Here is a 20,116-nt window from a genome sequence, read left to right on the forward strand (position 1 = left end):
TGTGTAGGTTAATGGTCACCTTTAACTGATTGCTGCATCCACATGTTTAAGTGACACTAATGCTGTGAAACTTGCTGTGCCAGTATTTGTGTGTGTTAAAATTACAAATCAGAGTAACAATACTGACAACAAATATGCTCCATTATGTTGAAAAAGTTTCATTTTCTTGTTGCAAAATTTTGTGAATCTATCCACATAAACCGGCTCCCACTGCCACATAACTACAGTGGTCCTACCAATAGCCCTTGGTCAAATCTGGACCTTCTACTCAAACATCTCAAATCAAAGACAAATCAATTTCCCATGGCTGTTGCTCAATGGACACCTGCCGGCTTGGAAATCAGCCACCTCTTGGATCACAGCATGCCTCTCTACTTTAAAACAAAAACTGTGTTTGTCTCGCTTAACTAGTCTTCTTGAAATATTTGGAACAGATTTTCAGTGACCCTGTCCACTTGTTGGAAATGTTTTATGTGTGCCATAATACTTGAAGCCAGCTCAACACAAGGTATATTTACACTTCTAACTGCTTCCAGACCGTTTAAGTATTTTCCCCTACACCTACCTGGTAATCTTACAAACATGAGAAAAATCCATTGGTTTCAGAAAAGCCTGTCCAAGCCGGAGCTCCTACGGGGAAAATGTCCCAAAAGGCAAACAAAGCTTCTACACTAGAAGTAACATCCTCAACTAGGCTCCAGGAGACATAGACCGTGACTGGCCACCACAGTCATGCAATGCCCCACCACAATTTAAATGGAAAATTAGATGTCTTTCATTTTATTTCCTTCTTCAAGTTGTAAACAACTTAAAGTGATATTTTATGGAAATTTTCTCATGTCACTGATGTGACAGCAGGCTTTCCATATGAAAATCTAGGCTCCCATTTGAAAATGCAATCTATCAAACTTCATTCCAAAGATAATATTTATTTTCTCTAATTCCACAGATTCATGTGGAAGAAACTAGCAAGCTCCTCTAGATTTCCTGGGAGATCAGAAATCTTAGACAGACACCTTGCAATGAGAAGTAATCTCTTGAGATTTGCAATTGTTTATACCGTTTGTCCAGAAAGGCTAAATCAACATGGGTTCCCTATATGACCCGTATCATAAGCTACCTGGCCTAATTTTCAAACCAAGCGATATAATATCTATTGAATTACTGCATTACTAAAAATATATTGAGGTTTTGGATAATAAATTGTAAAGGTAATCAAACATTCCCTTTTTGATCCATAAAAATGTATGGACAACCTGAAGTTGCACATAATTTAGAGGAGGATAAGTATAAAATTTCATGCAAAGCCCAGTGCCAACATAGTCCTCTGACACAGCATGGTGAAATAATAGACACTTAATTAGGAGTGAAGTCCATGCCATTTTAAAGAGTCTACAATATATAGGCCGGTTTATCAACATTAACAAAAGCAGAGACTAAAGATATGGCAACCAAAAACCAAACATGGAAAATTAAAAAACACAAGTTTCATTTATGAACCTTTAGTTTACCTGTGTCTGCAAATAGACAAAATGGAACTACTTTCTCTTCCTTGCTGTCTTTTAACAGAGCTTCAGCAATACAATTAGACAGTTTCTTGAGATCAGGTAAATTTTCAAATCCCATTCTGATGTTCACATACAAAGTTCCTAGTTTAATCCAATCTGCTTGTTCTTTACAGTGCTGTTAAAACATTAAAATACAGTCAGTCAATTTGTTATTCTATTTTGATTATAAATCAGAAAAGTACGCATGCAAAACAAATGCATCATAAAAAGTTAAAAGACCTTAAGCAACTCAATATAAAAGAAAAAACTCAATTTACATAGTGAACGCCATTACATGCTTATTGCAGGACAAAACCATATGCAAAGAAATTCTGTTACAGTAAGCAATAAGGCCCTATTTAAAAACTATCTGGATTGACTATTATCTCATATAGTGCATACTTCTGAAGTGCTGTTATCAGCAAAATCTCACTGCATTCGGTATCCAAAAGGCAGTTTCAATAAAGATCAATTTTATGCTGGTCCAGATACAGAGCGCAGACCAGCAGCCCACTGTATATTAATCGCGACTGAGTAACAGTCTTACTGTTAATAGCCTATGGAGAACATTCAATGCAGCCCTGTACTGCCATAGCTTTGCCTGCTTCAAGAGTGGTAAAATATATACAGACCTCAATGCAGAAATATATGTACAAAAAAGGATAAAGTGCATGGAGCTCTGTGTAGACAATCCATCACAGGCACATGCTGGAAAATTGGCAGACAAAATTCCATGTATCTGATATGCCACCGAAAAAGGGGCAGTGTTAAGACTTAGTCTGACCAACTGATACCGGCGTTGTACATTTTTCACCCATAGGAAATACGGCTCAATGCCAAGACAGGTTCTAATTTGGGCATGAGCTATGACTGTATAAAACCCAGAGTTTTTTGCCTTCATTTTCTCTGCACATTTATGTAAGAAGGCTTTCACCAGATGTTGACGTAAACTAGGCCTGAAGGTGGTAGGGTTAAAACTGAAGCTCATCTAAGTTCAACCAGTTATAAATCTTAGATGTATATGATAGCTAAGGTATTTTAGAGCTTTTTTCCATTTTCAGTCAGTCAAGACTGTACGATTTAATGTGCTCTCCTCCTTCGTCCAGATCCTTAGCCATGAAAAGAGGGGCTGCAGTTACACCAGGTCCCATTAACAAAGAAAGTACTGCAGGCCCTGGCACGATGGCCAAAAACCATAGCGTGTTTTAGACTGGTTAACTAGTAAATCTAGGCTAGACCTAAAAATACAGAATTGGTCTGGCAATTGCTGCCGTCCATTAGCGGTTCTTGCCATCGAAACGGTATCATCAGTGCAAGCCAAAGCCAGTATGCTACGCCTAACTACCATAAGACAGTCAGTATTGGAATTCAACAAGTGGCTCTCTAAATCAATAACATATATAAAAAAAAAAAAATAGGGCCAACACGCAAACCTGGCGCACACCACGTTAGACTCTGAAAGTTTCTGTAGTTTCTCCAGCTGGGCCACATCTTACACTGGCAGTGACTGCCAAATGAAGCTTCCTCAAGAAATCTATGATAGTGGACTCAACTCCAATGTCAGCAATTATTACCCAGAGCTTCCACTTATTGACCGAGTCAAAGGCCGAGCTCATCCATGTAAACTATGTGGAGTTTGTCCCCCCCCCCCCCCCCCCACCCTACAAATACCTGTTTATTAAAATAAACAAGTTGAGACATTGCTCTACAGTCCCCAAGCCAACGCGAAACCAAACTGGAGGTCAGAGAGGATGCTGTTGTAATTCGCCCATAATTGCAGACGGTCCACTACGACCCTGTCCATTAACTTAGCTGTTGAGTTTATTAATCAAATAGGCTGGTAGCACTTGGTCGCCCTAAGATCCTTTTTTAAAGATTAGTACTTTTATCGCAAGTGACTGTGTCTTTGGGGGACCCATATAAAGTGTAGTCTTGAGGACATTAGTCAAGAGGTGAGCCCACAGGGGTAAAATGGCCCCAAAGAGATCCGCATGGCAGTTTCCTGGCCAATAGTGAATCCTTGTGGCCCCTTCTACAGGAGCGTACCTTTTCCAAATCTCTTGGTGTTTCTTTAAGTGACTTCAGTAGGAGGTTGTGGGCTTTAGTGCAAGTCGTATTGAACCAATTGAAAAACAAAAATTAGAGATGCACCACTTTACAGCTATATCCAAAATAGTCCTTTGAGTAGTAATTCTCTAAAAGTCCACCAATTCATTGGACACTGGTCAGGTTTTTTTCTTTTCCTTTATTAGTTCTCGCTTTAAAAGACAGACAGCCAACGCGTTTCGTCCTAACAAAACAGGACTTCTTCAGGGCTGTAGATTTAAAAACATATAAAAGGCTACTTTAACAATACAATACAGATTTTTAGTCCAAATGTATACAATATTTGAAATAAACAACATTCTACAAAATTCACATATCTGACTTCACAAGAGAAGAAGACAAAAGAAGAAAACAATGCCTACAATAAACCTAGACATTTTGTTAAACATCCAACAAATTGTTTATAGGATATTACACCACTTTAAAAAACGACAAATACACAAACGTCATGTACAAAAATTAATACATTAATTCATTAAAAAAACGAGACACTGAAAAAGGGGAGGAGGGGGTGGCCCCTAAGGTTTTTTCATCATAATATGTGTGAGCAACACCAAGAGAGTATAAATCCGACTACTGATGTATTAATTTTTGATATGTGATTTTTGTAGAATGTGGATTGTGACTCTGTGCATTTTTATGTTATTTCAAAGGTTGCCCTGAAGAAATCCTGTTTTGTTAGGACGAAACACGTTGGCTGTCTTTTAAAGCAAGAACTAATAAAGGAAAATAAAAAAATATGACCAGTGTCCAACGAATTGGTGGACTTTTAGAGAATTACTACTCAAAGGACTATTTTGGATATAGCTGTAAAGTGGTGCATCTCTAATTTTTGTTTTTCATTTGCTTGGCCCTAGTATTAGAGGCGTGCTCTTGGACAGGGGCACTTTTGGAGATTTTGCACACAAGAATTGATGTTTATATTAGAATAATTTCAATTGGTGATTGTATTGGATTGGTGCCTGTTTGGTTGCTCCTGGTCCACTGTCCTTTTTTGTGTGTTTTGTCGTATTGAACCACTTAGTCCGCCTAATACAATCAGTCTTGGGACTGAAGATGGGCATTTTGAATGCTACCCCACAGGTTTTGTCAAAATTATTTATTATTTCAGAACTCCTGCCCGCGCTCTTCTCCATACAGATCATGAAACTGCTATAAGAGGTAGTAATGAGATTTGCAAGAAAATATCCTTATCTACTTAGCGCAAAACTCACAATCACCCCCTTATTAGGAGCAAAGAATAGCAGTAGAGGAAAAGGGTGGCCTAGGTTCTGTTTTTTCCCCATATGCAGCAGAACTTATCGTAACTGAGACAGTCTATGGTCACTCAGGGGGGAGTCCACAACCTCATAACTCCCCAGCCGTGCTCTTAAGTTATGTGAGAACAAGATCAAATCAATACGACTAAAATGACCACACCCCATAAATGAAGGTGTCCCAACTAGACCACTGTTGGAGGATTTGAAAGCGAAAATCTAGGAGTCTACAACTAGAATATGCCTCTACCAGATACAATTAGCGCACAAGTTACTACTCGTGTAACAATATATCTGGCATTAGTTAGTGATAGATTCCTTACCTTAGAATATCCCCATGCGTTAGACTGGATCCGGAAAGTTTTTTCGGCAGCAGTACCCCTGTGCGTCAGTAGGCGGCGTTGTGCGGCTCCGTGTCCGTCGCTGACGTCGTATGCGCCGAGATGATGTCACGGAGACTACTTAGGCGCCACCCAAGCGCTCTGACGTCAGTTCTGTACACTACTTTCCGCGCCAGGAACACAGAGCCATGCAAGAAACTGACCACTGGTGCAATGAAACTAGGGCCCTGAAAGGGATGACCTTAACCCTAGAATCAGTTCACAGAAAGGGCAGGATGGGTGGGGCGGTAAGGATTATATCACTGTCTCTTACAGATATCGTTACACAAGTAGCAACTTGTGCATCTGAAAGAGACACGTTAGTAATAGATTCCTTACCTTAGAATAGATACCCCAGCAATACCAACCCCGGTGGTGGATCTGCGAACAGATTACAACAGGAAGTCACGGAGAACAGAACGGCCAAAGAAGCGGTCTCTCCGGACTTGACTGTTAAGGCAGTAATGCTTGGTAAACGTGTGCAGCGAGGCCCACGTAGCTGCCTGACAAATATCCTGCACGGGAACGCCGCGTCCCAAGGCAGTAGTGGCTGCATTTGCCCTGGTGGAATGGGCACGCAGCCCCACAGGAGGCTTCTTCTTGGCCAAGGAGTAACATGCTTTGATGCACAGAACGACCCACCAAGAGATGGTTCGTTTGTGCACGGCCCGACCTTTTTTGGCACCCATGTAGCTAACAAGAGCTGGTCATCCACCCGGAACTGCTGTGTACGCTTCAGATAGAACGAGAGCGCACGTTTTGGGTCCAGACGGTGGAGCCTCTATTTCGAAGGATGCGGAGGCGGAAAGAAGGTGGGCAAGGTGATGGTCTGCCCTATGTGGAAGGGCGGGTCCGTAAAATGGCCTTGTCCAGATGAACAGAAAGGAAAGGAGGTTTAGAAGAAAGAGCCTGGAGCTCACTCACTCTTCAGGCAGAGGAAAGCCGTCTTGAGAGTGAGAAGATGTAAAGGACAGGTATGAAGGGGCTCAAAAGGAGCGCACATCAGATAGATCAAGACAAGATTTAAGTCCCATTGAGGCACTATGAAAGGCACAGGAGGAAACATGTGCGTAATGCCTTTCAGGAAACGGTTAACAACCGGGGACTTAAAGAGAGAAGGCTGATCTGGGAGCCTTAGAAAGGCGGAGATGGCCGAAAGATAACCTTTGATAGTGCCCAGAGTAGAGCCCTGCTGGGCCAAAGAAAGAAGGAACAGAAGGACCTCTGAAAGAGGGGCAGAGAGGGGATCCACAGCCTTTGCTATGCACCATGCCACAAGTTTGTTCCACCTGCAGACGTATACCGTTTAAGTGGAGGGATGCCTGGCTGCCATAATGACATCACAGACTTCGGGAGGAAGATTGAAGGCCGTCAACTGTCGCCGCTCAATCTCCACGCATGGAGGTGGAGGCTGGACAGGCTCGGGTGGAGTACCGTCCCCTGCTCAGAAGATCCTCCCGAAGAGGCAGTCGATTCGGGGGATCAATCGCCATGCTGAGTAGCTCGGAGTACCAGTATCTTCGTGCCTAATCCGGAGCCACAAGGATGACTTGGGCCTGGTCGCCTGAATCTTCTTCAGCACTCTGGGCAGAAGTGGTATAGGCGGAAAGGCGTACAATAGACCGCAACTCCACTCGCAACGAAAAGCGCTGCCGAGCGAGTGCCGCCTTGGAAATTCCAACGCGCAAAACTTATGACATTGCGCGTTCTCTTCAATGGCGAATAAATCTAACCAAGGCTCTCCCCACTGCAGAAAAAGACCTTGCGCCACGTCCGAGTGCAGACGTCATTCATGATCCAGCAAGCACTGGCGGCTGAGTTCGTCCGCCCTGGCGTTCAGAGACCCTGCCAGGTGTTGAACCACCAATGTAATGCCTTGATGTTCCAGCCATGTCCCGAGCCTCCCGACATAGGGTCCACAAACCCAACCCACCCTGTTTGTTGCAATACCACATGGCGGTGGTTTTGTCTGTGAACACCTGCACCACATTTGCCCGGACTAAGGGAAGGAATGCCTTCAGTGCAAGTCGGATCGCCCGAAGCTCCAAAAGGTTGATATGGAGCTGGGACTCCGCCGGAGACCAGAGTCCTCTGATCTCCACCTCTCCCAAGTGGCCTCCCCATCCCAGGAGAGACGCATCCGTCACCACTGTGTGCTCCGGTTGGCGAAGGGAGAGGGATCTGCCATTGACCCAATCGCGATTCGTGAGCCACCACTGCAATTGTTGTGCAGTGCTCTCCGAGATCTGGACATGATCGGACAGGTTGCCCTGATGCTGCGCCCACTGGAACTTCAGGTCCCACTGCAGAGCCTGCATGTGCCATCTGCCATGTTGCACTAGCAGGATGCAGGAGGCCATCAGGCCAAGGTGCCGGAGGGTCATCCTGACTGAAACCCGGGATAGAGGCTGAAAGTTCGGAATCATAGCCTGAATATCCCGGACTCGCTGCTCGGGAGGATAAACCCGAAATCGCGTCGAATCCAGAACCGATCCGATGAAGGGGAGCTGCTGAGAGGGACTCAGGTGCGTCTTCGGCACGTTGATGGAGAACCCCAGCAAATGCAGGAGGTCAGCCGTAATCTGAAGGTGGGAGACGACTGCCTTGGGCGAGCCCACCTTCAACAACCAGTCGTCGAGGTAGGGGAAGACTGGCAGCCCTGACCGGCGCAGATGAGCTGCGACCACTGCCATCACTTTCGTGAACACCCGAGGGGTGCTGGTAAGGCCGAAGGGGAGCACGGCAAACTGAAATTACCCAGGTCTACCGTGAACTGCAGGTAACGCCTGTGGGCCGTCAGGACGGGGATGTGAAAATATGCGTCCTGCAAGTCCAATGCTACCATCCAGTCTCCAAGTTCGAGTGCAGCCAAGACCTGAGCCAGAGTCAGCATTTTGAACTTCTCCTTCCAGAGGAAGCGGTTGACGTTCCGGAGGTCCAAGATGGGACGCAGACCCCCTTTGTCCTTCTTGGGGATCAGAAAGTAGTGGGAATAACAACCACTCCCTACTTCCGGCCCAGGAACGCACTCGATGGCCCCCTTGGCCAAGAGGGCCGTGACTTCCTGCTTGAGAGTTGCCAAGTGTTCTCCTGACATGCGGTGGTATTGAGGTGGCATGGCTGGAGGGGTGGGTAGAAAGGGAAGGGAGTAACCCTTGCGGATGATCTGCATCACCCACTTGTCCGATGTGATAGCGTGCCAGTGGGGGAAGTGATGGCGGATCCTGCCACTCACCAGCCTGGGATGCTCCACAAAGCTCAGATTAGGAAGGTTTGGCGGTAGAAGCAGCGGGGGCGGAGGTGGACTGACCCCCACACTGATTCCCAGAGCCGCCCCTGCAGAAACCGCATCCGCAGCCGCGTTGAGGCTGGTTCTGTACAGGCTTGCGGAAGGAACGTGCCTGGGCGCCCCGGCACTGGCTACGAAAGGAACAAGACCCAGGAGTGGCTTGGCTTTTCGAGGAAAGACTTGGCAGTAGCTCGCGAGTCCTTAAAATGCTCCAGTGCACTGTCGGCCTTATCGCCAAACAGACGGGTGCCATCAAAGGGCATTTTCCATGAGTGAGCTTTGTACATCTGGCGAGAACCCGGTAGATCTCAACCAGGCGTGGCGACGAAGCACCACAGTCGTAGAAATGGCTCTACCTAGTGAGTCCGCAGTGTCCAAACCACACCGAATGGCGAACTTAGCCGCATCCTTACCCTCGGCAACAGCCTGAGACAGCACAGCTTGGACCTCCTCAGGACACTGAGGCAACACCTGTGCAACTGCACCCCACACCGCGTGGGAATAGCGGCCAGAGGGGCAAGCGGTGTTCACCGACCGCAGTTCTAAGCTGGCTGAAGAGAACAACCGCTTGCCGAACTGCTCCAGCTTCTTAGAGTCCTTATCCGGCGGAGCCATGGGAAAGGCACTCTGGGACGTCGAAGCTTGGATGACCAGGCTCTCGGGCGAAGGATGAGTGGTCAGAAAGGCAGGGTCAACCGGCGATAGGCGATGACGCCTGGCGACATTCTTTTCCACCGTGGCAGGCTGCGACCAAGTGCCCAGTAAGACGTCAGTGCGGGCGTTGTTAAATGGCAGCAGGTGCTCCGACGAAGTGGATGCCGTCTGGAGCACCTCAGTGAGGAGATTAGTCTTTAGAGCCACCGTAGGGAGATCAAGGTGGAGGACCTCAGTAGCCCGACGAAGCACCATTGTATACGAAGCGCCCTCCTCCATGGTAGGCGGGGAGAGGCAAACCCTGGGCAGAGGATAGATCAAGGCCGCCGGCCTCCTCTAACTCGTCCACCCAGTCCTGCTCGGAGTCACACTGACTAGCAAGAGGGTCCTCGGACCCCTCCCAGTCATCCTCCACATCCGCCGTATGTGGGACAGGCTGTGGCGGCAGGGCAGGGACCGGGGAAGGAACAAATGGCGCCAGAAGGGGCCGAACCGGCACCGTGTCCCAATGCGGATCCCAGGTAGGGACAAAATTGTCCAAGAACCTGGGCAGGGGCGGAAAAAATGGTACCCACTGCGGCGGCGGAGCCGAGAGCGGCGCTGGGGCCAGTGCCGGCAGCCCTGGACCTTGTGGCGCCATGGCCGGAGCCAGCAGCGCAGGATCCTGACACTGGACCGCAGGGCCCAAGGGTGCACCGGTGGGAGCCCGAGGACTAAACAGGGGGTCCAAGGTAGCAAGAAAGTCTTGCACCTGTGAGGGAGTCGCCGACGGACCCGGGTAAGGTGGGTAGGCCGCGGGACTCCCGGGCTCCAAAGGAGCCGCAGGGGCAGAACCCCGGTCCCGCTTGTCCTCATCCGGGGACCAACGGGGTGGACGTCTGAGAGCGACAACGCTTCTTCGACTTCTTTTTGTGGCATCTCTTTCCCGAATACGAGGGTGAAGACTTGGAACCCGAGGAACGATGATGGTGGCCTCGCAAACCTTCTCTGGAGCGGCCCCTGGACCGTGAATGGCGCGGGGACGAGTGCCGGACCTCAAAAAGCTTCCGGTGCCGCTCCCTCAAGGCCTTCGGGCCATGGCCAAACAGTCCATACAGGCCCGGGAGTCGTGGTCGCTCTCCAGGCAGTAGAGACTGACGTCGTGGCGGTCCACCACCGACATATTGCGACGGCAGGCCCCACAAGACTTAAAACCAGGCATCCCTACGTGCACCAAAGTAGACAGGAGACAAAAAGGCTCAAAAAGGTAGTCAAAAAGTGACTGAGGTACGTGCTCTAACCGGATCTATGCTTACTGGCAAAAAAAAGAACTGACGTCAGCACGCATGGGTGGCGTCAAAGTAGTCTCTGTGATGTCGTCTAAGCGCATACGACGCCAGCGACGGACGCGGAGCCGCACAACGCCACCTGACGCGTAGGGGTACTGCTGACGAAAAAACTTTACGGATCCAGTCTGACGCCTAGGGATATTCTAAGGTAAGGAATCTATCACTAACCTATCTCTTTCAGATTTGTTCATTTGATAGAGCCTACTAGCTGTAGATTCCTTACCTTAGAATAGATACACTAGCCATAACAACCCAGGAGGAGGGTCTGCGAACCATGATCACATGGGGAAGACATGGAGGACTGAACGTGCAAAGTATCTGTCCCTCCGGACTTGGCTGTCCAGGCAGTAGTGTCTGGTAAACATGTGCCGGGATGCCCATGTTGCCGCCCGACAGATATCCAGGTCTAAGACTCCGCACTCTAACACAGTGGTTGCTGCTGTTGCTCTAGTAGAATGAGCATATAGCCCCACAGGAGATCCTTCTCTGCCAATGTGTAGCACAATTTAATGCAGAGGACAACCATTGAGAGCTGGTCCTTTTCTGTACTGCTTGACTTTTCTTGGCACCCACATCGCCAACGAAGAGTTTGTCGGCCACCCAGAAGTCTTTGGTACGATCAAAATAGAAAGACAATGCACGTTTTGGGTCCAGGCGGTGGAGTCTCTCCTCTTCCTTGGAGGGAAGCAGGGGAGGGTAAAAGGAGGGCAGTGTAATGGATTGTCCAACATGAATGGATGTGACTGTGAGAAGTTGGCCTGATATATGATGTCACTAGTTCTAGTGTACACCTTGTATCAGTCCAAACAACCCTTATGGTGATTGGTTGTAAAGTCAACCTTATAGACCAGCTATCCTAGTGGTAGCATGGACAAGAGCAGTCTTAGGCTAAACTCTGTATGGCATGTGAAGCCAGCTGTTATACCATTTGCAACCCCTTGAATACCAAATGAAAGGACACCACAACAGATATATTATAAAAATAGAATGTATTTATTCTAGTAAAAATACCCTCAGCACTCTTTATGGGATTCGAGGTAAGTACAACACAGTCTTATTTAAGCATACATAAGTCACACAGGTAAGTAATACAGTTAGGCCCTAGGGGCCACGCAAACCATATACTAAGTAAGTGGTATAAGAAGCACTGTCACGAACACAGGATAGGCCTAGGCCTAGGGAATCGCTGGGGCTACACTATCCTATCAGTTGCTAGGCAGTGGGAGGCCCACGGGATTCAGGTGCAGAGTGGAAACACTCACGAGTAATGCATTAAAGTCGATAGAAATAGTAGTATTTAGAAATTAAGAGTTTTAGGACACTTCGGAAGGAACTAGGAGTTAGAGACTTGGAAACTAGACACTTGGATAGTCAATACCCTTGTGAGCACCGGAGTACTCAAGTTACCTAGCCCACGGGCTGCGGGTGCATAGGTGTGAACTTGCGTCGGGTTTCATCGTCGACTCCTATGGATGCCTGAAGAAAGTTGCTGACAGGCAGTCAGTGAAGAGTGTCTGGTGGATTCCAAGGATGGAATCAGGAAGGAGGATACCTACAAGCAGAGGGGACAGAGTCTAGGTCACCAGCCAGGAGCCGGGAAGGAACCAGGCGATGTCGTGAAGATGCAGGTGAAGAGGTGAAGCTTGTCGCAGCAGCCACGGGTACCAGGAGGCGTCGAGGACGACCAGAACCAGGAGGCGAGCTGTCCCACAAAGGCTCTTGCTGTCGGCGGCGTCGATGTCGAGTTAGGACCCAACAAGCCTTGGCAAGCGTAACCCACGCAGGATGGAGGACTTGCTTCTGTTGCTTCCCTTTCACAGGGGAGCGGGTGCCAGTCTGGAGGAGCCGGACCAGCAAGGCAAAATTGAAGGTTCGTCGTCACAGAGGTCACTAGCCAACGGGCCAGCAACCGGACAACACGTCGAGCAACTCAGGTGCAGAAGGGCCCCACGCAGAACACGTGAAGTGTGGGGAGATGATCTTCTTTGCAGATGGTGCTCGGGATTGGGGCTTCTCAATTCCCCAAGTACAGCCTTGAGGAATCCTCAGAAGTCGCGCTAGTCAGTTACTAGCCACTTTTCCTAAGTCGCCGGTCCCACGTCCCTCGTCGCCTCCACGGGTCTCAGCTTTGCTGTAGATGTGGATCTGGTTCAGAGGTGTCTGGAAGTCAGGGCGCTGGTCAGTCTCTGCAGTCGTCCTCCGTAGGATCAGTCGCAAAGCAAGCAGCGGTCGCTGGATGGTGCCTGGCTGTCCAGGGTGGTCACTCCTTGGCCACAAGGGAGATTCTTCAGTCTTCTTCCGTAGTAGAATGTCGAAGGTCCAGAGTTTCTGTTCAAGATGCAGGTTCAGGATAATCTAAAGTTCTAGGGACTCAGCTCCCACTCTTATACTAATCTGGGGGGCTGGGTTACCTGCTAGGTCCCTCCTATGGGTGGGACCAGGGAGGGGGGTGGTTACACCCCCTTCCCTTTGTCCAGTTTCGCGCCAGGACTGGGGCTGGAGTGCCCCAGCACCGGTTTGAACTGGACTATGCATGGGACACCTTGTGTGCCCCAGGCAGTGTCTCGTTTCATTCATCCATCCCTGCCCCAATACACTAAGGCCTGTCTGGGGTGGTGCTAGCACCTCCCAAGACAGGAAACCTATTGTCCAAGCCTCCCTTGCTGGAAGGTCTCCCAGCAGCAGGAGGTCAGACTCGTGTCTGTGGCAGCAGCGTCCATTTTGTGACGCTGGGGCTCTGGTTAACTTTAACCGGGTAGTAGGTCTTCAACATGTCTTCTCCCTCTAGAAGGGAGGAATACTATCCTCACCGCCAGACATGGTGTGGGGGTAGTGTTCCAAAGTGTTAGACCATTACACAACATGTTTTGATAAAGCCAAACCATAGTTACCATAACCGCGAGGATTATAAGGCACTTTAAGAGTATATGGTAGGCAATATCATAGAACGGCTATAAGGACATGGTTCCGAAAGCTGCAGACAGGCTCAGCTCATGCTAGAGCACCACCTCACATGTTACCAAGCACTCTGCCTTCAGGATTGTTTAGGCCTGTCATAGGAGTGACTGATAGGTTACCCATGTGTCTATATATAAGGTAGGTATAGGAATACTACACCTAAGCAAGGGGTGAGTACACGACCTTGCCCCAGCTGAGTGATCAGCCAGTTGTGTCATAATGGAAGGCCAGCCAGGGGTGGCATAATGCATGCTGCAGCCCCTGGTAGGCCTAGGGTACACCTATGCCCTGGGTACCTAAGGTACACTGTACAGAGTCCAAAAAGGTGATCCTTACCAATTGGGTTATGCACCTAAAGTGCATAGTGAATTTAGAGAGAGAACAGCTGGGCTGTGGGTCTGATTAGCAGGCCCACAGTCACATCTAAGTCGAAAACCAGTGAAGCAAAAGCAAAAAGTGCGGGTGAACATAGAAAGCAGACCCTACTCTCCTACAGTGACCACTTTAGGGAGGAACAAAGCTGTTGTTCGAAGCACCACTTTATCTGGATGGACAGATAGGGAGGCTTGGAAGACGAGCCTAGAGCTAGCTAACTCTGCGAGCAGAGGTGATTGCAATTGGGAGAGCAGTCTTAAGCGTTAGAAACCTGATAGGGCAATTATAAAGGGAGCACACATAGGAAAAGTCAAACACAAATTTAAATCTCATTGGGGCATTATGAAAGGAGACGGAGGAAACAAGTGAGTAAGGCCATTAAGAAACCTATTGACAATGGGAGATTTGAAAAAAAGACGGCTGATCTAGAAGTATAAAAAAAGGCAGAGATAGCCGAAAGAGAAAACTTTAAGGGTGCCCAAAGCAGAGCCTGCTGGGCCAAAGAAAGTATCAACAACAAAACATCTGAAAGAGGGTTTAAAAAAGTAGGATCTGCTTTCATGGTTACCCCCTTTTTTTTGCTGGTGTCAGTATGTTTTTTTGACTAGTCTGACTGGGATCCTACTAATCAGGACCCCAGTCACTGAGCTTCCTCCCTAAATTTGTTATGGTAAGTACTTTGCTACCTCAACAATTGGCTACTGGTGTACCCTTGTACGTCCCCAGTATATGATGCTAGAGTACCCAGGGCATAGGTACACGAGGGGTCTCCCATGGGCTGTAGCAAGTATCATGCCACCCATGAGAGACCACTCACACTGTGACTACAGGCCTGCCATTGCAGCCTGTGTAAGCTGGTGCTAGCATCAGTTACAACAGATATAGGTTTCCTTATATCTGAGGTCACTACACTTTAAACCTTTAAGTCACCCCTATGGCAGACTCCTCAGTTGTGAGGGCAGGGTTCTTGGTTAAAAGTGTGAGGCTGCATGAGCAGGGCCCCTCCCACACCCCGGAGTCGATTCTTCAGGCTTTGCAAGTGCGGTCAGCCATTTAAAAACATATAGTGGACATCAGTCAAAACGAGATGTCTAACTATATATTGTTTGCACCGAAACTGGCCATGTTTGATATTAAACATGTTGGTATCATACGCCAACACCGATTCCAGTGTAGAAGTATGATCCCATGTACTGGGGGGCTCCCTTGGGGTACCCGCTGTATTCCCAGTTACAACCTTTTAGGGTCTGACAACAAGCTAGTGCTGCTGCCAACCCCAGACACGATTCTGCCCTCTGCTGCTGAGCCAATAGGTTTCTTGTCACAGGGAGGTGTGACCACCTCCCCTGACAGAACTTAGTGTATTGGGATGGGGGCACTTCCCAGCGCCAGACTACTTTGAAGGACACATTTGGTGCCCTCTTTGCATACTCCAGTTGGAACCAGTTCAGGAACCCCTTGGCTCCCACACTGGACAAAGGCCATGGGAGTATCCTCCCCTCTGTCCAGCCCTGTCTCTGGGAGGGGTCCCCGAGTTGTTCCAACCCTTTCCCTATGGTACTTGAGGGCTAACCTGTGGGTGGCTCTTCGGATTCATCATGGAACAAAACTCAAGTCTGAAACCACGTCAATCTTCGACTGTTTGGACACTTGGAATTCGCCTGGAAGCGAGACTGCATCAATGAAGACTTCGGCTGTTCCTGGTCTCACTCTTCTGCAGGTCTTCTTCGTCGTTTGTGCTTCATCCAGGTTCTTCCACAGACCTGTGGGCATCAAGGACACCGAAGTAATTTCCCTTGGAGTGAAGGAGTCACCCCCCTGAATCTGCAGGCAGCGCAACAAAGCTGACCGTATTGTTGCTCTGAGGTCCCACGGACTTCGAGAGGTTCAGCAACACAGGTGGTGATTCTGCAACTCCCTTGAGACCTTACCTGTCCTCTCTGCAATTTTGAGGCCAGTATCCCTTGTCGGAACCGCTGGGACCGAACCCATGTGCATTGCTTAGACTTGCCGTTGCCAAGGCTTGTTGGCTCTGCAATCCAGATAACTTCGAGCTACAAGAAACTCCAGCATCTCTTCCTGTCAAGATCATCCTCACCAGATCCTCTGCACCAGGGGCCTTCATCTTTGGTGAGCTGCTTAAGGTCCTCTTGCGATTCCTGTGCCTTTGGCCTGTGGTTCCTCCAGAGGGTCTTCGCCTGCTTCAGTGGGCTTCCCTACTTACTCGGGGCCTCCCCTGACACTCCTGCACTTGGTGAGTCAATTGCTGGTCCCAACGTTGTACCGTCATAGTTTTCCACACCTGTTGCTGCTGCCACGGCTTGCTGGCACTCCCGCCAGACACTGACCCCCCACAGGTTATCGACCTCCTATGTGGTACAGCTCATGCACAGCTCCTGGTCTTTCTCAGTGTCGCTTGGTCCTCACAGCTGCAGTGAGGTTACTCTCCAACCTTCTGTCTTCAACAGGATTTCTTCAGGGTTCACTGGAAACAGTCCTTCTTCAAAACTGCAAACACAACTTTCCCGTTGACTTGTATTGAGTACTAGGCTGTTTCTCCACTCTGCTCACAGCCTCCGTGGGGTTCCTGGGTACTTACCTTGGGTGGTTCCTTGTGTCCCCAGCTCTTCTGAGTCCCCTGGTCCAAGTCCTGACTTTGTCGCAGTTCGCATTCCACATTTTTAGTATATGGTTTGGTCTCCCCCTGAAGACCACTGTGTATTGTGCTTACTTACGTTTTGCAATTGAAGTATTGCTGTGTATTTGTACTGATATCTCCGGGAAGGAGATATACCAATGTGTTAGTGAGTGTTGTGTAATAAAGAAGACTATTTCTTATAAACAATGTGTGGTTCTTTTTCATTTAACCTACACTATATGATTAGATCCGGTATAACAAGCTGCTTAACACTCCTCCTGGTTAAGCCTGAAGGCTGCTCTCTACAGCTACCACTTAGAGAGCTTACTAAGGTTGTCGAAGACCACTAAAATCTTGTTTGGATTAGTGCAAGGTTGTTCACTTCCATGAGCGCGCACCATATACTAAGCCAGCCTCCTACACTTGGCTAAACAGCAAACGTCTTTCAGCGTCCTGCATAGATGGTCTTGGTAGAGGAACATCTGGCTGCCAAAATCACATTCAGCACTTCCAGAGGGAGACTGAAGGCCGTCAACAGACACTGCTCAATCTTCAAGCATGGAGGTGTAAGTTGTGCAGGTTCAGGACCTTGGCATGCTGTTGCAACAGCAGGAATTCATGAAGAGGCAGCTGAAACAGAGGACAGATATTCATGGCCAAAACGTCTAGGTACTACACTCTCCTGGCCAATCCAGAGCTATTAGGTGAGCACAGTGGTTCCTGGCCTCCTTCAGAACTTTGGGATAGAGAGGTAGAGGCGGAAAGGCATACAGGAATCCCAAACTCTAGTCTAACCGAAAGGCACCTCCAAATGCGAACTGCCTCTGGAATTCCATCTCGCAAAAGTCTGAACACAGTGCATTCTCAGCACTGGTGAGAAGAGCGACTCAGCCAGTGCCAGAGGCGCAGAGCCTTCCGGCATTGGATCCACGACCCTACTTCACTCTGCTTTTTGGGGTAGTGATCTTTGTCAGTACCTGAGCTCATTCTTTCTTATTGGGCGAAAGACTGCTTTTAATGCCAGCGAATCAGCCGCAATTCTAGCTGGTTGAAGTGAGGTGGGTTTTTGCAGTAGGGCAGTGTCCTCTGATCTCCACCTCTCCCAGATGACATCCTCAACCCTTAAACAATATATCTGTCACAACTGTCGGCTCTGGGTGGAGTAGGGAAGGGGACTGCCACCGGCATAATTGTGGTCTTGCAGCCAGCAGATTTTTCACAGTGTCCTTTGAGACCTGGACAGAATTCAATAAAATCCACTGGTGCTGAGCCCACCTAGACTTCAGACCCTACTGCATAGTGCACATGTGCCACCTGGCATGGTCTACCTGCAGGATGAAGAAGCCTCAGAGCGACTCTCACTGAGACAACAGTAGCGGCTAAATTAAGGCACGCTAGGTTACAAGGTGGTCTAATGCTGGTTCGTTTTTAAACCTTTTGATATTTTAAAGCTCTGTCGACATTTTGGATTTTATTATTTTAATTTTCACTTACTGAGGGCTGGAGGGGGCTCTGGTGGTGGCAGGTGGAGTCTCATCTGCTGCAGGCTTCAGTAGTCTTTCGGGGACTGTTTTTCCCCTCCCCGGTGCACCGCAGCACAGTGCTGTGCTGTTTGAGTGGAGGGAGGGGCTGTTAGTTTCACTGCTTCCGGTTTCCCCCGTCTCAGGAAGGGCAGCGGTCTAGTTTCTTTTACCGCGCCCTTCCGGTATAAAACCCAGCAATGACTCGGACGCTCGCAGCCAAGGGCAAGCCCGCCTGCGCCTGATCATGCCTGGACCGTGCCTAGTGCCAGTCCCCCTGGCTGTTTCTCCATTCAACCCCATAGGATTTATAAATACTCCAAAGACTTGCTCCAAGAACTTAGTTCTGGCAGGACTTGTAATGGTCCGGCCCTATCTCCTGAGGATTGTGATAAGGTAGCGACTTGTCCAGAATGTAACATGAGCCTTCTTTTTTTTTTGAAATATTTTTATTGAAAACATGAGCCTTCTTAATCTGAAAGTTAAAATCCTTCATACACCAGATGGAAAGTTTGTTACTGATACCACACAGGGTTGGTGTACCCTTATAAATGCACGTTCTCTGATGAAGCATGGTTTGGAGTTTGCAGATTTTTTAGAGGCTCAGCGCCTAGACATAGCATTTATTACAGAATACTGGGCTGACGCAGTGGCCGGACCAGACCTGGCCGTAGCAGTCCCTCCAGGTTTCCTTAGTCACAGACTAGACATGACAGGAAAAAAAGGAGGAGGTATTATTATAATATACCGTCAGTCCTTTGCAGGATCTTTCACTGAACTTGCTAGCCTAAACGATGTAGAGGCACTAGCCTTTAAACTTCAGCTGTCAAAATATTATTCCTTCAATGGAATACTTTTGTACTGGCCCCCAGGGACCTGTTCTGATTTTTTCTACTTTTTCTCAGCTTTTAGATTTAAAAATCGATTCACCGGATTTTAGGATTCTAGGGGTTTTTAATATGCATTTAGAAAATTCAGAGAACAAGGACACGGCATGTCTCACTGCAATGCTGTTTAGTCTCAGGCTAAAACAACGGGTAAATGAACCGACGCATCAGGCAGGCTACCAACTTGTTGGTATCTTCTCTGACTGCCTGCATTTATCTACATCAGCAGTCCTACCCTTGCTATGGTCTGATTATCGAGCAGTTATGTTTAATATTAAAGTAGCTCACTTTAATACATCTCACAATAACATTTGTCCAGTAAGGCTCTCATGTAATTGGCATGTGATAAAGGAGACAGAACTAAACGGTATCTTATCATATACACGGCCTTGCATAAACACAGATCCTGATGGAACGGCTAAACTAGATCTGGACTGGTTGGAAAATGCCGCAGAAATAATTGCGCAGGTTAAACCCCTTCGGAGAAACCGGGACACACCCTCTGAACCTTGGCTCACAGAAAACCTAAGACTGCTTAAACAAGCATGTCGTAGGCAGGAAAGAAAATGGAGGCGTAAGTATGAGCATTCAGGAAAAAAAGAGATACAAGCTTCTTTTAGCCTCATACAAAAATTTGATTTTTAAAGAGAAATCCAAAGATTTCACTCAGAAGAAAGAAGCAGACAAAAATTCCACAAAATAACTTTTTGCAACTGTTAAACAGCTACCTAAACTCCCTGAAAAAGAGGTTTCAGGGAATGGACCAGACCTTCTGTAATTTACCTGCTTTCTTTTTTCAAGATAAGGTCAAGTCGGTTTTTAATCTTTTTTCCTCCAATCCTTTGACTGATCACAATGACTCTCAAATTAAAATTAATGAATGTCACAGTGACTCCTAAACTATTATTAATGAATGTAAGGTCTACTTCACTTCTTTTGCCGAACTTTCCCAGGACCAAACTAAAACCATTCTCTTGCAAACAAAGTCAGGATCCCTGCAGGATCCATCCCCACTAAAAACAATTCATTTAGTAGCTGACACTATTTCGGACCACCTAACAAATATTTAATCTTATGATTAGGTCAGGAAAATTCCCCAGTGTCTGGAAGATAGCTTACATTCTTCCTTTAATCAAAAAATCTAACCTAGATCCTTTAGATCCTGGGAAGTACCGTCC

General features: G+C 47.8%; 1 protein-coding gene across 3 annotated transcripts in view; it reads right to left on the reverse strand.

Annotated features, from left to right (window-relative positions):
* TOPAZ1 (testis and ovary specific TOPAZ 1) overlaps nt 1-20,116 on the reverse strand; it is a 1,878,688-nt gene that overhangs the window by 615,535 nt on the left and 1,243,037 nt on the right. For all 3 annotated transcript variants that reach the window (XM_085630596.1, XM_085630595.1, XM_085630594.1), the window contains one exon: nt 1,512-1,683. In XM_085630596.1, coding sequence (XP_085486722.1) covers nt 1,512-1,683 — 172 coding nt within the window. The remainder of the gene's footprint in view (nt 1-1,511; nt 1,684-20,116) is intronic.

The sequence above is a fragment of the Triturus cristatus genome, chromosome 10 (genome assembly GCF_964204655.1).
Source record: "Triturus cristatus chromosome 10, aTriCri1.1, whole genome shotgun sequence".
NCBI classification, from domain to species: Eukaryota; Metazoa; Chordata; class Amphibia; order Caudata; family Salamandridae; genus Triturus; species Triturus cristatus.